The sequence below is a fragment of the Scomber scombrus genome, chromosome 6 (assembly GCF_963691925.1).
Source record: "Scomber scombrus chromosome 6, fScoSco1.1, whole genome shotgun sequence".
Lineage (NCBI taxonomy): Eukaryota > Metazoa > Chordata > Actinopteri > Scombriformes > Scombridae > Scomber > Scomber scombrus.
Window position 1 is genome coordinate 7,863,083 of NC_084975.1, and position 19,751 is coordinate 7,882,833.

Sequence of the window (19,751 nt, forward strand, 5' to 3'; positions counted from 1 at the left end):
CATATTCCCATGGTAACTTATTTATTAGATTTAAGTAATTACTGTGCACAAAAGTCTACAGGTCTCTTGTTGTATTATTAATAGCTGCTGCAAAGTGGGCTCGAGGGGTCCAATGAAGTGACTAACACAAAACATTACAGTCAATTTGTGCACAAATGAGTCTCCATATTATTGTCTCCAAATCTAAATTCACTTTATTTTTAAGCTTTTTTTTTGTATCCATACTGATTTTTTTGAACTATACATCATTTTGTTTCTTTTTCTAGTTTGAACACATCACATATTTAACACTTAATTCAGAATTAGTAAGCAGTAGTTGTAACGCTTAGCTTAGATTTTCAGTAAATCACACTCTACAGCCCTCAGTGGAGGACTAATATTCAGTCTTTGTGGATCAAAGCTGCTGACTTTTTATCTTTGCACGTGTCGACACTGTTGTCTTATGTTTCCCCCTCTGTGCTCACAGAGCTGCTGCCAGCAGGCGAGGCGGCCACAGCTGTGATGGGCATCGATTTCTGTGACTCGACACAAGCTGCAAACTTCCAGCTGTGGTGAGAAGCATCCTGTGTTTTCACTTCTGCTTCACTTTAAGACTCAGTTTCACCGTCATTCTGCCAGGATTTTGTGCTCTGTGCTGCAGCAGCGAGAGACACATGCAGTGAAGTGTTTGATCAACTTGTTAAAAAATGTCTCTGTCCTTTTTAGAAAAACAATCCCTGGAACTGTTTGTTTGTCTACTTTTTCAGCACTCACTCCAGGAAATTCTTCGTGTCGATCCAGCCGCCCGTCGGAGAGCTGATGAAGCCTGTTTTTTTGACAGAGAATGAGTTTAAGAAGGAGCAAGGTGAGTTATAACAGGAGATACAGAATATATACAACCGGCATGATTACCATCCATGTAAGCTATTGTGTCCGTACAATATTTCCTCTCTCACTTCCTCTAATACTTCATTATTCTGAGATCATTGTGTGCATCTCCTCTCGATGGCTCTGAACTGTTGACACTGAGTAATAGAAGTGATTTAGGATGCTGTAAGTGAGTATTATAGCTAAAAAGATATTTGAATGTCATGATTTGTTTCAGCAAGTCAGACCTTCAGTCACTCCAGAGAAAACGTACCACACTTTAGCTGATCAAAGAGTCCAATTTGCACATTTAGTTAGAAAATATATGGCAAACAGGAGAAGAAAGAGAACAGAATGAGTGCCATAATTGTAATGAAAAGTATGCTATTCATTACATTTTCTCATCATCTTCATTTATTTGAAGAGTTTGTCCTTTTGATAGAAGCTGCAGACACATTTTATGTAAAGTGCTTCACTAAAAATGAACGTTAAAATAAATGCAACACATGTAATTAGACAGATGACATTCATGCAGTTTATTTTCTAATAATAGACGTAGCAGTTAACAATACATAATCACTTGAATAATCACAGTATTGCATGATGTTCGTTTATTTAAATGAGAAGCCTTTATTTCATTTGGACACCAGGGCAGGAAAATAACTAAATACAAATTCAAATTTGTAAATATAACATCACCTAAGTGTTTGGCGAAGCAGCAAAAGTTAATATTTACTGTAGCAGCATGTTTCTGGAGTTCATTTTCACATCCTGACTAAAACTGAGCGCGTTTTTTGAGCTCTGAGTGACTCTTTAAACATGTGTCATATCCACGGTTCCTCCCTCTCGGTACTGTCCCCCAATAGAGACGCTATTACAGAATCTAGGTAAGTTGGCTTTGATAGATTTGTTGTTCCCAGCTGTCTGTCTGCCCACCTGCCTTTTAGCAAAACCTCAACCTCACACAAACCCCTCTCCTCCTTTTCCTCCTCCTCATCTTCCTCTAACGCCTCCTGCTGACTCCCCCCTGTCCCTCTTCCTGCCTTGATAATCAACACTTGCTGCATCTCCAGGTCTGTAAGCTGCAGACAGATTCACCTGTGCTTTAACCTGCATCTTATAGAGGCCGCTCACACTCTCTGCTCTCCACCGGGAATGACTGGAAATGCTCATCCACTGATCTTGATTCACTCAGCCGGCACCATGTGAACGAAAAGAGAAAAAAAAGAAAAAAAAGACAAAAGCTGGGGCAGCAGTCGATCATGTTCATCGTTCATGTTTCTGTTACCTTCGTGTTCGGACTGCTGATGACCATGTGGGGGAATCTGAAGTGTTGTGATGCTTTTGTTGGTCTGAATTGGTTCAAACTAAGTAATCATTATTTGGTGATTTGCTGTTTGAAACGCATCTAGACATCAGGGTTAAAACTGGCATAAATGTTTAAAACTCATCTTGTTTTTTCAGTGACTTGGGCTGCAACAAAGAACGACATTCAATTAATTTTCTGAAAGTTTTTTGAATTTTTTTTTAAAGATGACCTTTTTTTGGTCTTTTATTTGACAATTCAAAGTGCAGTGATAGAGACAGTTTATTAAACATGTTGATAAAATGTCAGAAAAATGTTCATCCCAATTCCCCCAGAGCCACATTTAAGAAGCTGGAAATGTTCATTTGTGTTTGTTAAATGACGAATGATCAAAAAAGATTTAAGCTAATAAATGACTATTGATCATTTCAGCTTTAGGTATAAATGCGTATTAAACTACAGTTAAATTGAAACAAGATGTCTGAATATAGTTAATGTTTCAGCCAAATTTATCCCAGTTTTAACTCCAACAACAAAACTAACAAAATGCAAAGAGATTACTTTATTCCTTTAAAACATTTTAATTAAATTATATTACATTTTTTATTATAAACATTTCACCACCTAAAAAAAGAAACAAGTGCACAAAACAAGTGAACATTTACACATAACTACATTTTTATATTAAGTTTTCAAACATGTCAGAGTTGAAATATCAACATCAAATCTGTGATGTGACAGTTAACGGTTGCTGGTTGTCATAGCAACAAAACTTTCCAGCCTTTTACAGATGCACCACAGTCAAAACAAGCAATTTAAAGATTTGTTACTTTAAAATCTAGCTCAGAGTTGAATTGTAAGCTCTCAACACACTCTGAGACATTTAAAAAATACATTTTTACAGCTTATTGGGTATAATATGGGAATCTAGCTTAGAAGAGGCGCTGTCATTTATAAAAAGCACTGTGAAGCACTTGTCTAGACATCTTTTTTTTAAAACCTGCAAATCACCAAATAATGACTTACTGAGAAAGAAGAGGCTGGTTGTGCATAAATTTGCCTTCTTTGTGCTGCGAATTCACTGAAAGAACTGAATCACTTCATGACTGTGCTCAGTGGGAAGCATCGGGACATTCCAGTTTAAGTTTTAATAGCATTTTGCAATAATTGATGTATTAACATCAATTCGCTAGAAGACGGTAGGAGATGCTTATGGTGCTATACGTAGAGATCACTGTAGTGTTAGACTATACAGTATATATCTGTAATAGTGTAATAATATATTAATATATCTTTATTGAGTTTCTACAATGATACAAGCAGCGCCCTTTCCTGTTTTCTTGTATTATTAATCATTATTTTGTATTTTTATGCTACTGGGAGAGAGCAGATGAGCAGCAGCCAACTTTAGAGCTTCCCAGTTTGACCAGTTTGACTCCCACCTTCAGGTCAGCTGATGGGTATGAATGAGATCACGGAGAAGCTGACCCTCGATGTGAAGTGCCGGAACGAACACACCATTGTCCAGAAGGTGACCATGGCCGCCAACCTCAGCAGAGTCCCCTGTGGCTCAGATAACGAGTGCAGGTGAGGAGATTAAAGAGATTATCTGCTGTAACTTCCCCCCAAAAATCTCCTGTGTCGGTCAAAGTGTTATTTATCAGACGAGGCGCCAGGCGACATTTAAACAAATCCAAATCATAGCTGTGGTAGAAAACTGCCTTAAATTCCTCTGAAACTTCAAACAAAGCACACAAAACACTTGTTGGTTGTTAAAAGAATAAATCTATAATATAAGAAGAAAAACTTTATTCGTATAAAACATTTTATTCAAGAAATACAGCTGGATAAAATTGCCATTTTTGCCCATCGATCTACACTCAATGACAAAGTGAAAACAAGTTTTTGTACACAAATATTGTACCTAATGTACCTAAAAGCTGTTTCCCACCTGCCAATAAACAATGAAAGTAGTGGTAGAAGAAGAAGAAGAAGCAGAAGATGATGATGATGATGATGATGATGATGATGATGATGATGATGATGATGAAGAAGAAGAAGAAAAGGAGAAGGCGGCTGCATGTCAGGCCTTCTCAGATTGGATAGACACAGTCAAATCCTTAAAGACTTAAAGCCCGTAGAGACCTGAAGAGACCTCTGCACGGGTCGGATCAGCTCGCCTGTCAGTCCAGACGCTTCTCATCCAAACTGACGGAGCTTTAGAGGATAAACTGCCCAAATCCAGGTGGGCAAAGCTTGTAGAGTATTACCCAAGAAGACACAAAGCTACGATTGCTGCCAAAGAGGCATTTTTAAAAAGTGCTGAATTAAAGGATCTGAATATTTTTATGAGTGTAGATCAGTCAGTGAGTGAAGATCGATGGGTGAAACTTCCAATTTTAAGCATTTAAAATGAAATTTACAACGCTGAGCAAAAAGTGAAGGAGTCTGAGTACTTTCTGAATCCACTGTACATTCCCACATAGATTTTATTGACGTTGCACATAAGATACAACGACATTTAGTTTAGTATTAGCATTTATAACATGCACAGAGACACACACTCAAAAGTTGAGTTGTGATATTGTGGTGCACAGTTCTCATAACTTCTAAAAATTAATGACTGAATTTGATCCAAAATTCAGCAGATTATGAGATCTTAAATACTTGAGAATCTGTGTGGGTTTTTTTTAAAGTAATGTACTAAAATGAAACATTTGATTTTAATATGAATTTAAATGCTTCAGTAAATATATGAACCCACCAACATCAAGATATTCCAGTTTTTATCCAACTAGTAATGTTTCCCACTTCCGTTTGGTCACATTTAGTCAAACTGAAGACGTGCTGCAGCAGTTTTGGACTTTCACAGTTTGAAATTTAAATCTTTATGCTCATTAAATGAATAGTGTGCTGATTTTAACACCTGAACACTGTATAAAGATAATTTAGCCATTTCTCTTTGTGTCAATATTAGGACTGTCAGGGCATTATTAATATTAATAAAGGTGTAAAAATGTAAAATCCCTCCAGTTTTTGTCTAAATCAGAGCAGATTTTAACGACTTTCTTTGTTCACAGCAGTAATGAAGACTGTAGATGTTTAAAAGGCCTAAATCATTATTTTATCATATATATTACATGTATTATATTTATGATCTATTATAGTTCATAAAATTGTCAGAATGCTTCATGTTTGATTGACTCGTCTGTCCCTCCTTTATTCTTTGACTTCGTCTTTATTTCCGATCTTTGCTGCTGTGACTTCAGTCGTCCTCTTCCTCCTCTTCCTCATCCTGTCCACAGGTTCGCCGGCAGGACGGCCACCAGCGGCAGCTTGGTGTTGGTCACCGTGGGGACCAAAGAGGAAGGGGCCGCCCAGCTGACCGTCAACTGTGAGAAAATGGTGATCGGCACCATGCTGGTGAAAGACATCATGCTGGCTCTGACGCAGTGATGCAGTGACGATGTGACGGCGCCCGACCTCTGACCCCCCCACTCCACCCACCTCGCACATATCGTCCACGGCTCCACGCTCCCATCCGCGACATCATTGAGAAGGTTTCCAGAGTGTTTGATTCCAGTTTGTTGTTTCGTTTAAGAGCCGCCACTTTTAAGAAGTTACTCCTATAAACACTGAATGCCACAGCTGTACTAAGTATGACAATCAGACACAATTTATGCCAGAACTGATATGAAATCCCTCTCTCCTTTCTAATATAGTGTTTTTTTAAACGTTATAATCAAAAATACCTATTTAGCAACATATTTTCCATCTAACTGGATTTTTTGAGAGATAAGCATTCAAAGACACGACAGGAGATGAGCTCAAAGTTTCAGCAGCTCGACAAAAAAACTCAACACAACGTTCACTTCCTTTGAATTTCAGCTTTTCAGTCACATCTCATGGCCTTCCTCACAGATGGAGCTCAGTCGAATGAACACAGACGTCATCAGCTGTCTGTTAAACACTCAGACCAAAAACCGTTCACAGCATCGTCTAGAAAGATGTCAAAGATCCAGGAGGCCGTTCGCTCCTCCTCAATATGTGACTTACAAAAATGTCTTCCTTTCCTTCTGAGGTCATTAAAGCTGAGCAAACTGCATCCGCTCCATCTTTCATGAGGAAAACTCAAAGGAAGAAGAGCTTGTGTTGAGATTTCTTCTGTCTAAATAAATTGAGGTGCTGCTGTGGCGTTACATGAGGATGGAAACAATACAAAAAACACACACAGCCACAGAGAGAGAGAGAGAGAGAGAGAGAGAGAGAGAGAGAGAGAGAGAGAGAGAGAGAGATTATTAAAATAATGTCAGATTCTGAATAATTCCAGTTTCAAACACAAGTTTTTCTGCTTGTGAGGAGTTTTTAAATGAATTAGAATAAGGTGCCTGGATAAGTCTTGTAATTCTTATTCTTAACCTTTTATCGGGCAAATAAATAAATTTGGTAACTTCCATAAACATTCAAAATCCCCCATGCCTCTCTATGAGGTTGAAGAACCATGTGGATTTTTATATATAGACTTTTTAGAAAATGTTTCACCCTCGACCGGCGAGGAAACATATATGGTAACGTCGTTGATCTTGATTTAACAACATAAAAGTTAAAAATTTAGAAATATAGTCACAAAAGCCAACAAAAGAGTCATGTAATATCCATCCAATAACTCTCAAGGGTTTACATTTTGAATTTCCAAGTATTTTAATGAGTGCCCTATAAAGGGTTAAACATCAACAGACAAATCTGTTGCATTCATTAATTTAATAAATAGCTTGTTTGTTATTGGCTTAAATTCTCCAACAACAGGTCACCACAGAAAAGGATCAGTTTAGTTATTTTAAGTCGTTACTCGAATGTGGCGTGAAGGCTCGACTTAGACGACGAGCGGCCGTAACTGGATCATTTTTGGGCGCCGCAAATGACGTTAACTCGCGATTAATTCGCTGATCTTCATCTCAGATTCTGCCATGTTAGCATCCTGCCTACAGTAGCCGTCATAGTGCAACACGTCCATCACAGCAAGCGGGGCGTTTATAAAAAGTCAAAATGTATAAATGTTACTGTATGTATTGCATCATGTAATACAGTACTACTATAAGGTGTGGTGTGTGTGTGTGCGTGTGTGTGTATGTGTGTGTGTGTGTGTGTATGTGTGGGTGTGATGACACTCATTATCGACCTGACAAACATTAACTCGCCGTTTTAAACGTCGACTCGCGTAACACTTGATTTGAAATGTTTGTTGAGGATCTTAAGCATGTTTTAATAAATCGAGCGGCAACGATTAATCGATTAATCGATTAGTTGACGACTATGACATTAATCTGCAACTATTTTGATTATCGATTAATTGTTTTGAGTCGTTCTTTATGAAAAAAATTTACAAATTCTCTGGTTCGAGCTTCTCCAATAAGAATATCTTCTTGTTTTTTTGTCCTCTGTGACAATACATTGAATATTTTGGGTTGTCGACTGATTGACATTTTTCCACCTTAATCTGACATTTTTATGGACCAAACAACTAATTGATTCATGAATAAATGAAAATAATCAATAGTTGCAGCCCTAATAAACACTTGAGAATCATTAGTTTGTCTTTGGTACAAAGCTTTTTAAAAAAACTTACATTTATTAAAAGATTTGTGGACTCTAACAAACATTTCTCATATTTCTGATAAAAAATGCTACATGGAAAGGGAATTTACATTATAGAAAACCTTCAAAATGATTGAAACAAATCAACTTATGAATAATTTAAATATTTATTGTCCTTTTAAGAGATTTGTTTGGTCCAAAAAATGTTAAAAAAAGAAGAAAAATGCTTATTCCCCAGTCCCCCAGAGCCCAAAGTTATAACTCCATCCAGTTATTGCTCAAAATATTACCTAAAACAATTAAAAAATGATCAAAACCATCCTCTAAACACGCTGACTGACCGTAGCTTCATTTTGCATTTTAGAACATGATCTTGTAGTGTTTAGTTTATAACAATGAATTATATCTCTGATTTATGTTAAAATGTGTTTATGATCAATCAAAAACTTTCAAGTTAAGTGTTACTTTGATCTAATTTTTCAGGTTTCACTATTTTCTTGCCTTTACGTTTCTATTTAAATGTTTGATTTCAGGTTCACGTGGCTTTTGTTTCTTTGTTACGAACCTTCATGTGCCCTCATGTGGCTGCACGTTTTTCTTTTTCTTATGTTTACCATAAAATCTGTGTATTTATTTATTTATTTATTATTTGTTTCTTTACTGCTGGAAAATGTAACAGATGTTGACCAAAAAAAAAAAAAAGGGAGTTTGGCAAAGTCAAACTGAGCAGCTGTGGACTGAACTTATTTTGGCGTTTATTGTTCCTGTCGCATCAGTTTACCGTTTAACCCCAGACACACTCACACAATCCTGCAGCTTTCAGTCATGATGAAGAATGTAAAGAGTAAGAAATGCTATTTTAAAAGTAATAATCCACTCAGAGAGTCTGCGTTATACTCCGAATCAGAAGTCCCTGCACCGAGCGTCAGTCTGAACGTTTGATTTTTATCTGCGTTGGCTTTCTGTTTCCAAAATCCAAAAGTATGTTTTATCATACCCTGTGTGTGGTTGTGACATGTGGTCCTGAAGTATTACAAGTTTATTTATTATACAAATAAAAAATACAGATACAATATTTGGTGTGTTTTTTTTTGTTGCATGGCGTCCCCAAAAAGATGAAAAACTACCAGAGCAGTGCTGTTCAATCATCAGAAAAAGGAATTCTACTGTACTTGTCGCCTCTTTGCAGCGTACTATAAAATAACAGATGTTCTGGAACGCATCCCTGAAGGTATCAAAACATTTTTAGAGTGTGTCCTTTCTATGATGAGTTTTTTTTTTGTTTTTTTTTTAAAACCTGAGCGGTACAGGAACACAGTGTCACAAAAACAGACCGAAACAGCTGAGATGAACAAAAGTAATCTTTTATTTTAAAAAACAAAAACAAAAAAAACACTGCTACAGTAGTCACAAAGTAATGTGAAATCTGTCTGAGAATCAGTCATGTGGTAACTCAGGCTGATATAAAACTTTATTTTACTTGATTGTGAAGTCTTTGGTTTTCTACTGGAATGCTGAACTCATGTGGTCCAGTATTTTTTTGTTTTTGTATTTTTTACAGGAAAGTGCTTCGCAAATTAAATAACCCTCCATTGACTCCACTGAAATGTAGGCATAGATGTAAACATGATTTGGATTACATAAAAATGGACACTTGGTTGTGTTTTTCAAAAGGAGACACATCATGCTTTTTCTGATTTTCTGTTATTTGGATGCTGCTATTATGCTGCTTGAGTTGAACATATCTAAAAATGCTGCCTTCAAGTCAAAATCTTCATCCTGCTTGGAGTGCTTTATTTACAGCTTTACCTGTACTTGTGACTTTCATGTAGGCGTTCTCCTAAAAGCCTTTTTTTTATTTTATTTTTTTAATTGTACTTTAATCCTTTCTAAAAAATACATATTCATTTATGTTGCATATCTAAGTTAAGTTACCCATTTTTGTGAGTTAAATCGTGTTCAGAAGACTCATTCACCTCTCGTAAATGTATCTTGTATTGTGAGAAAGTCAACAGTTAACACGGTCACCAGTTTAACCGAAACACCTACGTCTGTTCTATAGTCCTTGTTGCTAATGTCTGCTCTCATATTTTGTATCAGATTTTGGCTCAAACGTGTACAGATGTATTTAAGAAGTTGACACTCTGAGTAAAAAAAAAAGAGAAAAAGAAGTGAAATCCTACTAATACTGTTTGTGCAGCTTGGCCAATCAGAACAGAGTGGGCTCATCGGGAGGGGGGGGCATTAAAGCGAGAGGAGCTAAAACTGCCTGTTTCAGACGGAGGCTGAACTGAGGGGCTGCATGAAGGGTCATTTTAACATAAACTAGGACTTTTGTAAACTGTAAATAATGCAAAGATATTCCATTAGAGCCGCAGAATATAAAAAATAGAGTTTGAAATAAGCATGATACGTCCCCTTTAAGAACACAACATTTTCAAGGAATCAAAAGTTTCACAATGTCTTTTTCCTTTTCAAACAGACATATTACAAACATAAATTTACAGGCACTGATCATTTAAAATACCTGTGAATCATAAATACTAAATTAAATTATAACAGAAGGTTTTTTTGGAATGTGCAGCATGTGTTTTTCATACTTATCTTCACCGCCTCTAACAGCACAATGTCCAAAACACTAAGTAAACATAATCAGATGCACCAAATAAAGGCATCAAACAGCCTTTTAAGGTCATGATGAGAGTAAAGTTCAAGGACTTTTTCTTTGTAAATGACACTCAATCAGTTTTAAATTTAGTTACTGATTAAACTCAAGAAATTTCAGTGTCATTTTCAACACATAAAAATAAGAGGATCCAGGGTTTTTTTTCTAAGCTTAAAGACTGGCAAACTTTTTAAAGGTGTCCTTGATGGTTCGTACTCTCTTCTAGTAAGGATTTTAACTCTCATGAGCTCACAATATGTAGCACACCTGCATTTCTTTCTCTTCTTATTCACTTTTCCTGAATAATAATGGTTGGAGGAGGTGGAGAGAGCTGCTGTGGCACCATAAAAAAGGCACAGAGAGAGACGACAGAAGGCACAGGATTTAAATATCCTCCTAAAGCAGCAACAGCAGATATAGATATGATTGAACAACGCTCCAGCCTGCCTCTGTAAGGACTTCTGGAGGATGTCTGCTAATAATTTATTCATCTTAAATAACGAGAGTGTTCAGGTGAGCTCCGTCTGTTTGGTTTTTGGAAGCAGGAAAGCCACAATTCCACCAGACAGCAGCAGAGCTGACACCATCAGCACCGGCACAGCACAGTTTGTGTCCACCAAGTTTCCAAACACGACGTTACCCGTGATCGCCGCCACTCGGCCCACTCCTGTGAAGAAACCCAGAGCGGAGGACCTGAAAGAAAAGAGAGAGAGAGAGAAAGAAACACACAGCAGGTTATTTACTGAGAACAGACTCTATGTAACATGTTGACTGAAGACTGAAAGTTAAAAGCTTATTTCCTCTGAAGAAACTGAATCATCTAAATGCAAGAAAGCACAACTATTAACCTTTGACTTGTCTCTACCTAATTTACATCTGCATCAATCACTGTTAAATGTGCCCTTTTCTTTCTTCGTTTTTCATGCTGTACAAACATGAACAGCAAATGTCTCACTCTAAAAAGGGAGGGAACTGAAGAGTAATGTCTTGATCTATGCTAAAAGAAAACCCCAAAGAACATTAAGCAACAGAGACCATAAACAAACTTTAAAAACAAAAAGCCAGAATTGTTATTTAATTAGAGTTCAGTACAAATACAAAAAAATATGGGTGAACGTTTTGAGAACATTTAACTGAATTTGATTGTTCTTGGCCTATATGATATAACAATAATAATAATAAAAAATTGTATTTATGGAGCGCATTTGAGATACTCAGACACTTTAAACAAGACGTTAATAAAGATCCTAAACTTGACTAATGAATAAATAAATAAATTAATAAGCATTCACAGTTTCTGTCCTACTTAAAAATGACCAAAAACTGATGTGCTGCTTGGAATGTTTCATTTGTAGCATTTTTTGGTGCCTGACCACATAATAATAATAATAATATAATAGTCAGAGAAACCTAAACCACGTTTATTTTTCTGAAGTGTGAGTTTTAAGCAAGTTACCTGAGCTGGGTCGGGTACAGCTCGGTTCCCACCACGTCCAGAGCGTTCCAGGCGATGACCGACACGCCGCTGAAGACGCAGGAGAAGATGAGACTCTGAGCTTTGGTCTGGACCACGTAGATGAAGAAGACGCAGACACTGGACAGCAGCAGGCTGCAGGCTGGAGGTGAAGAGAGTTAAGATCAGAGAGTGAGGTTAATAAAATGCAGGACTGAGAGCATTTATTGATTAGGCAGCTACATGTGATTAATGGTGAGGTTAGAAGAGTGATGCCCTCTGTACTGACAGCATAGAATGCAGGTGATTGGATGTCTCGATGATATAAGTGACACTAAAAATAACAATAAAATTAATAATTCTCAACCCAAAAGTATGAAGTAGAACCTATCTGTTCTTCTCACGCAGTTTTCTCATCAAATACACATTATAACATGATTCTGATCCTTTTTTCTTCTTCTGGTGTGGCAGCAATATGCTTCCGTAATGGAGCGAAGATATTGAATGCCCTTTAAAATAATCAGCAGAAATATTCAAAATCAATATGAAATGTCACAGGCAGCCAGTGTAAGTACGTGTATGTGTCTTCTGTGAAAATCGAGAAGTGTCTTGATATTTATCATCAATCACAGCTTATTTAATATTCTGTTAATCACAGGAGTGGCAGCATGATGTGATCGGGAGTCTTTATGTGCAGGTGGAGAAACAAAACAACTCAGATTCACTTTAGCAAATATTTTATCTCCCAATAAAGCAGAAGAACTTTAAGAAATGTAGCACAGTATGAGTTAGAAATCATGATCAAGAATCATCAGAACGCATTTATTACATGAACTTAGTGAAGTAAACAGTTTTTATGAAGTTCAGACTCACACAGCAGAGTCTTTCCTCCAGTGCTGTCCATCATGAGAATAGTGAAGATGTTGCCTGGCAGGTTTGAAGCAGCGATGATGAAACCCTCCATGTACACTGTCAGGAGAGAGAAAGATACAGGAAGGAGAGAAAGGACAGTATGATGAAACATTTAACCATTAATATATGATTAACACACATTTAGACGAACATGTTCACACCTAAGAGTGTCAAATTCACCTGAACTTGAATGAGTTTGGACTGTGGAGTGAAACGTCACACTGAAGAATCACAATAAACTCAAATAAAAAAATTCAGGCTGCATCTGAGCTCGTGCTTTTTGACTGTCAGGTCAGAGCTGAACTTAAAAAGTAAAGCAGCAAAGCAGTTCCTCCTACAGGTGGAGAAGTAACATGAAAAATTGACTCGGTTCATTGTTCTTTTGCGTCTTTTTCTCTATGCTCTACTGTAGAGCTGCAACGATTAGTCTATTAATCGATTAATTGATCAAAAGCAAATCAATCTCCAGCTATTTCAATAATTGAGTTATCATTTTAGTAATTAGAAAAGGCTTTTAAAAAAAATAGTTTCAAACATTATATAATTAATTATTTTAAAACAATGAAATATTAAAATAATTACTAATGGCAGCCCTGCTCCACTGTGTAGTATTTGTTAAACCCTAAAATACATTAGCACCATCTACTTTAACACTACTGTACCTTACATTGTTAAGTCATTTTTAAGACTGACAAGGTAACAATACACACAATTGTAGTACAGTTGTAGTCAGGTGTTCAGTAAAGATGATTTAACAGTGACTTATTTTTACTTCGTCCTCAAACTGTGTCTTCTTTTTGGACTGATTTTCCAGTTTCTCTTCAAAAGACCAGCTCTAAATTTGCAGTTCGAGTTCAGTTCCGTGTTCACCGAGTTGAAGAAAGCTGACGGCGGTAAAAATCTGCATAAATTGGTCGTTGTCACAGATACACACCTGCTGTCTTCACTGGGTAACAGTTGTGGTTGCTGAGTGTAGACGGTCGGGTCACGTTGGAACAGGGAGAGCCGCCATCCTCGATTCTCATAAAGAGCTCTGGGAACCACATCCACAGCCCGTAATAACTACACACACACACACACACACACGCACACACACATAGACAGAGTGTGGTTAAGACTTTGTGCAGAATTTGTAGACAGATAGATAGATAAATAAATACATAGATACATTTTTCCAAGCATGACACAATCAACACTGGCTGCTTAACGAAAAAAGAGAAGAGGAGCTCCAGTGTGGCTTCAGAGAGACGCTCCTGACTCTGAATGTAGACAGATGTGATTTCTCACCCGAAGGAGATGCAGTAGAAGATGATGAGCAGAACGATGCTCCTGGATTTGAGTGAACCATCAAACATCTGTTTAATAGGCCCCAAGCCCTGCAAGATAGATTATTCATGATGACATAAAAAATAGAGCTGCAACAATTAGTCGATTAATAGATTAGACAGTTGACATAAGGGGATTAATTGATAATAATTGATAAATAATTGTTAGTTGCAGCTGATTTTATGTTGTATATTCCCAAATTAACATGTTAATTCAAATAAACACAGTAAACCTGGACAGAGTTTAACCAATTAGTTAATCTGGATCTATTTTGATAATTATTTAATTGTTTTGGAAATTTGTCAACATAGAAAATAATGCAACGATTAAACAGCAATGAAAATAATAATTAGTAATAGTACAAAATAATCCTAAACATCTTTATTTTAGCTTAGAGGACGAGGAGTTAAAAGTGGGCCAGCTGTGAACAGGTTAATCCAGCTGTGCTACTTCAGGAACCACAAGGAAACACGATACATGCAGGAGGAAAAATGCCTGCTCTTACACATTTTTGCGGCTGTTTGACTCCTCTGAATCATCTATGTGGAGGTCCACTCATGGTTTGTCTGGATTTGTGAAAATACCTTTTTAATAATTCTGCCGAGTCGCTCTTTAGGTGAGCCCCAAGTTTTAGTCTCTTCCAGTTTCCCTCTTTGCTTGGAGCTGGTAGACAAACCAAATTCCTGTAAAAGAGTTCAGCATCGTAGGATATTATAGAAGCAATATTGTTTATAGAATATGTAACATTTTTGCAAACATACATACATATACATGCACATTTTATATATTTAAACTTTTGCGAAGTTCATGTCAGTCCTTTTGGTTTGTAGATTTTCAAAAATATTTTAGGATTTGTCATTGACCTCTCTGTTGTTGTGTATTTGTACATAATTTCTGCATTAGTAACAAAGCCAAACACATTACATTTGTACACTAAACAACGTTAATGATATGTACCAATATACAGAAACAGTATTTAGTTCATACCGGGAAAGCTTTTCCTTTTTTCCACATGTTCAGTTTAAACATCAGGCGGAAGACGTGGATCGCCTCTTTCTCCCGGCCCGCCTGGCAAAGATAAATATAATCACTTATATATTTACACTAAAAAGTAGAGCCCAAAAGTTCAGCTCAGCTCAGAAGAGAGAGCAACACAAGCCCTCGCCTGGTGTTAAAATACCTCCATGAGGAACTTGGGGCTTTCAGGCATGAGCAGCTTGAAGAGGAGGGCTGAGGTGAGGCTGGGAACAGAGCACAGCACCACAAACAGTCTCCAGCTCTGGAAGTCCAGAGATCCTAGAGAGAAATGTGCCCAGGTTCTGGGAATCACCAGCCAGGCCAGACCTGCAGACAAACACACAAACACTCACTCACTAAACACAGAGTGCTTCAAGTGATCTGTTTCAGAGTGTGTACTTTTTCTTATTTTAATAACAAAGATAGTTATGTTTTATCCCTTCAAGTAGAGGTTAAAGTCTTTTTGTTTTGGGGCAAAAAGCAGCTGATTCGACTAGTAAGTTATTCACCAAATGATTTAACTTTTTTTTTGGCTATAACAATTATAATAAGTGTCAGACACAAATATTCTTTTGTATCAACAATAATTTCTCAAAATGTCTTTTAAAAGATATTTTTTGGCTTTCATTTAGCACACATGAAACCTACACTACTTTTTTATCCTCATTACTTTGTATATTTTTAGAGTGTATCCTTTTAGATTGTTGATTTTTTTCAAAGTGAATAGGATTTTCTTTCTTTCTTTCCTATCAGCTGTTTTATGTGTTGATCTGAATGGTAAGCTGCACACTACAATCGCTTTTACAGGGATAAAATTAATTGAATTTAATTAAATTGGGGGGGGGGGGGAGAGACCATTTATCCACCTATAACTGTTGTATCGTACGAATGAAAAAAAAACCCTACATGATAAAAGGTAGAAAAGTTGAGCACAGGATGACTTTAAAGTGGGCGAAACATTTTGTACACGACACAAACACAAACATCACTGCATAGCTGAGAACTTGTGCTCACACATGTTTTTTTCCCCACCTGCAGCCACAATGTTTCCTGCCATCCAGAAAGTGGCCAGAGCGCTGATCATCGCACCTCTCCTCAGGCGGGGCATAAACTCTGAGAAGTACGAGAAGATAACAGGAATCGATCCGCCGACCCTACAGACGGAAAAAAAAACAATTTTTATCCCTAAAGTGTTTTCTGATGATAAGAAATCTTGTTTTATTAAACCACCTGGATTCATTTTGGCTCTGTGTTCCTACAAACGTTTAAATGTTACAAGACCAGAACTTTAAATTTGCTAATTTGCTCATTATCTAATATTTAATAAGACCATCCAGGTGTTGTAGGGATAAAAAAAAACCTGCTCTAAATGACATGTTGGTTGTCATAGAGTGTCTCTAAGTGCTGATACTGGCTTCATTCATTGTGTGAGTCTCAACTAAATGACGACCGTGTAATCAGAAAAATGCAAAATTAAGCAAATCACATCCTCACCCAATGCCGCTGATGAACCGCAGCAGCAGGAAGAGCCAAAACCAGGGAGCCGTGCTGGCCAGACCTCCGAACACCCCGTTCACTGTCAGGGACACAATCAGGACCCTGCGGCGCCCCCTCTGGTCAGCCAAGTATCCCCACATGTAGCCGCCTACCATCATTCCTAGAAAAACAGGAAAAAACATAGAAGTTAGTCACATTTGTTAGGATAAGTAGATGTTCTGTCCTCTCTCACTGAGCATCTTTATTAAAAGTCATGAGGTATTATTTTGTTCAGTGATTATTAATTATTCTATGTCGCTCCACAAAAAGATAAAAACTTTCATTTATATGTAGATTGAACGGTTTTCATTAAAACATTTTTATCACCTGGCTTTATATCTTTGTGTCCTGTTGCCTCTCTGACCTGCATCATCATATCATGTGTGTTTTTTTCCCCACTAAGACAAATTCATTAACATTTTGTGTTGTGACTGATTTAAGATAAGGAGGGTTCACAGAGATACTGCTGTCCTCTGGGGACGTGCTGTTGCTCTAAATGTTTTATCCACAGGTGAACTATACTGTCTCAAATACAAGAGTTATTAAATGACTCTGCGTGATTCACCGAGGAAAATACTGGCAGTCAGCAGGCCCATGTCTGAGGAGCTCAGCAGCAGATCACAGCGCGCCGTTGGCAGCAGAAAAGACACGCAAAGAATCTCGATGGCGTCGCTGGCATTGGCCCAGCCGCACACAACCAACAGCAGCCAGTGGAACAAACCAAAACCTGAGAGCAGAGACACAGAACAAAGGGTGAGCGGACAAAGAGACAAGTAATCTGTTAATGAATCAACTGTCTGTCTCGACAGTAATGTCTCGCTGCCTCACTCAATATGGTCAGCAGACAGCTCTCTATTACACACAAGCATGTAGCACATCATTTTTAATGTTTATTTAAAATCCTGAACAAAATATGTCAAGATGTACAAGTTTTAAAGATACAGTGTAATCTAATTTGGCAGATATAGCTGAAGCCTTTTATGAGAATGTAACATTTTGAAAATGTCACCTATCACCGTCATTGTTGGCTGTATCGATGTAATGTTTACGATGCTTCACAGACAATAAAAAAGTAGAGAGCCACATCATCCATAAGCTAAAAGATGAAACAATAAATTTTCACCTCTGTTCATATTTTATTATTTTAGTCCTGACATTTAACAGCAGGAAATAAATTACAGCCAACAGTAACGACGATATCATCAAACTTTATATCACCTGCTTCCTCCACTGCTTCCTCAAATGTTAATCTTCTTTGTGCACTTGCACCACCATGACTTGTGATGTTCGAGGCACTCCTGTCGAAAATTATTTCACCTAGAAAGCCAAACACACACAAACAGAGAGGTGAGGTGAGATAGGAGCTAAAGAGAGAAGCAATTAGTCAATTAATCGATGTATCGAATGAAAATTAATCAACTACTATTTTAATAATTTTTAAAGCACATTTTCTGGTTCCAGCTTCTCACAGAAGATTTGCTGTTTCTCTCTGTCATATATGAGAGTAAATTGAATATTGGACTGTAAGTCAGACAAAACAAGCAAACTGAAGACATCAAAGTAGCCTCTGACAAACATTTCATAGTCTAAACGATCAAAAGATGAATCAAGAACATAATCTGTGTCAAAGTTCCCAAATGAACACTGAAAGAGGTTTTCCTCGCTGTAATCATTCCTCCTGTTCATACTTCCTATTAAAAGATCCTTTGAATGTACTTTCAGTTTAAATAATGGGAAAAAAATCCACAGTGTGTGATGTGAAGCTTATATGAGGCTTCATCTGTCTGTTAGTCATATAAAGTCTTTATAGCATCAAATTCCCTCTTTGTGTTTCCCTGTTGAGTTGCGGTGGAAGTATAGCAACAAAAAGAGGAACTTTGACACTAAAAAGGCGGTAATATTGTAAAGTATATACTTGATCTGACTAATTAGGTGACCAGAGCTTCATATTAGCTTCAGATAAACCTGCATACCCCAGAGGTGGGCCTACTGTATAATCTATATCATATCTTATAGGTTCTATCACTCCAATTTTCAAGACTTTTTTCAATTATTTTGTTCATAATGATTCATATAATTGTATTCTGTTTCTATTTTAATTAGTGCTTATTAAAAATACCTATATATTGGGGTTCTAGGGGGACTGTGCAGTTTAAATAGATGGAACCATTTACTGAGTTCATGTTTGCCATGGGCCCTAATTTAAAGTAGCACTGTGTCAGTCATTTTGAAGGCTTTGTGGAAAGATTGCACTTGGGATAAAAGCTGCAATTAGTATTAAATAAAAGTATATATCTTTGTTTTGCAAAATATGCAAATTCAGTTTAACCTTCCTAAAAAATATAATGTTTTTTTCAGATGACATTAATTAGGCAGCTTAACTAATATTGTTTTTAGAAGAAATACATTAACATTTTGCTATGATGCTTGTTTCTTGCAGTAGTTTCTTCTTGGGGTCCCTGATCAGTAGTCCTTGTGTGTTAAATATGTTGGTAGGATGGTAACATGATGGTTAAAGACATTTTTTTTGGTAAGTGCATTATGAATGGATCTTGTAATGGTCAGAACAGGAAGAATAATAACAAGCAATAAAATCCTGTTAAAATGTCCATATGGGCACTTGATTGTTGTTTTAATACACACTTAGAAACATTGTGAACTTGTCCTTTAAAGCTAAATCTGCTCCACATTCACAGAGGTGGATGGAGCTCACACTGTGTGCCTGAACACTAAATAATAACACAAGTTAAACCCCAGTGAGTGGACATAATGTGTAGGGGGTGAAGTGGCAAAAACTTCACCTTCATCTGAATCCAGCTCGTTTGGCTCCAGGTGGTCTCCGGCGAGAAGCGGCTCGCTCGCCTCTGCGTCTCCGGTATGAACGTGACCAGACATCCCTCACTATCCAGTCGGATGTGTCTAAATATGGGCAAGACTGTTAGCAGTATGTTTAACGAGTCTACTGCACCACAGGTTTACTGTTTCAACCATGGCGTCTGTCCCATGACTGCTGCTAACTAAGCTAACCTGTCAAAGAAGGAGGACCAGGAAGTAGATAGAGAGAGAAGACAGAGGAGGGAGGTGTTTTTTTTTTT

At 37.2% G+C, this 19,751-nt stretch overlaps 2 protein-coding genes across 3 annotated transcripts in view; one reads left to right on the forward strand and one right to left on the reverse strand.

The window, feature by feature from the left end:
* Window positions 1-5,608, forward strand: part of LOC133981948 (AP-3 complex subunit beta-2) — a 46,988-nt gene extending 41,380 nt beyond the window's left edge. The window contains exons 25-28 of one of the 2 annotated variants that reach the window (XM_062420828.1): window positions 467-551; window positions 747-844; window positions 3,601-3,739; window positions 5,422-5,608. In XM_062420828.1, coding sequence (XP_062276812.1) covers window positions 467-551; window positions 747-844; window positions 3,601-3,739; window positions 5,422-5,608 — 509 coding nt within the window. The remainder of the gene's footprint in view (window positions 1-466; window positions 552-746; window positions 845-3,600; window positions 3,740-5,421) is intronic. The other variant, XM_062420830.1, reaches the window with a different exon arrangement.
* Window positions 5,609-9,103: 3,495 nt separating this feature from the next.
* Window positions 9,104-19,590, reverse strand: sv2 (synaptic vesicle glycoprotein 2). Its single transcript, XM_062421429.1, has 13 exons — window positions 19,458-19,590; window positions 17,875-17,973; window positions 17,222-17,383; window positions 16,615-16,777; window positions 16,153-16,274; window positions 15,284-15,447; window positions 15,091-15,171; window positions 14,688-14,786; window positions 14,065-14,153; window positions 13,712-13,839; window positions 12,739-12,834; window positions 11,869-12,028; window positions 9,104-11,105 (listed from the first exon to the last, which is right to left on the reverse strand). Exons 1-13 carry the CDS (start codon window positions 19,549-19,551, stop codon window positions 10,922-10,924), a joined length of 1,641 nt encoding a protein of 546 aa, XP_062277413.1. The 5' UTR covers window positions 19,552-19,590; the 3' UTR covers window positions 9,104-10,921.
* Between the last annotated feature and the right edge of the window lie 161 nt (window positions 19,591-19,751).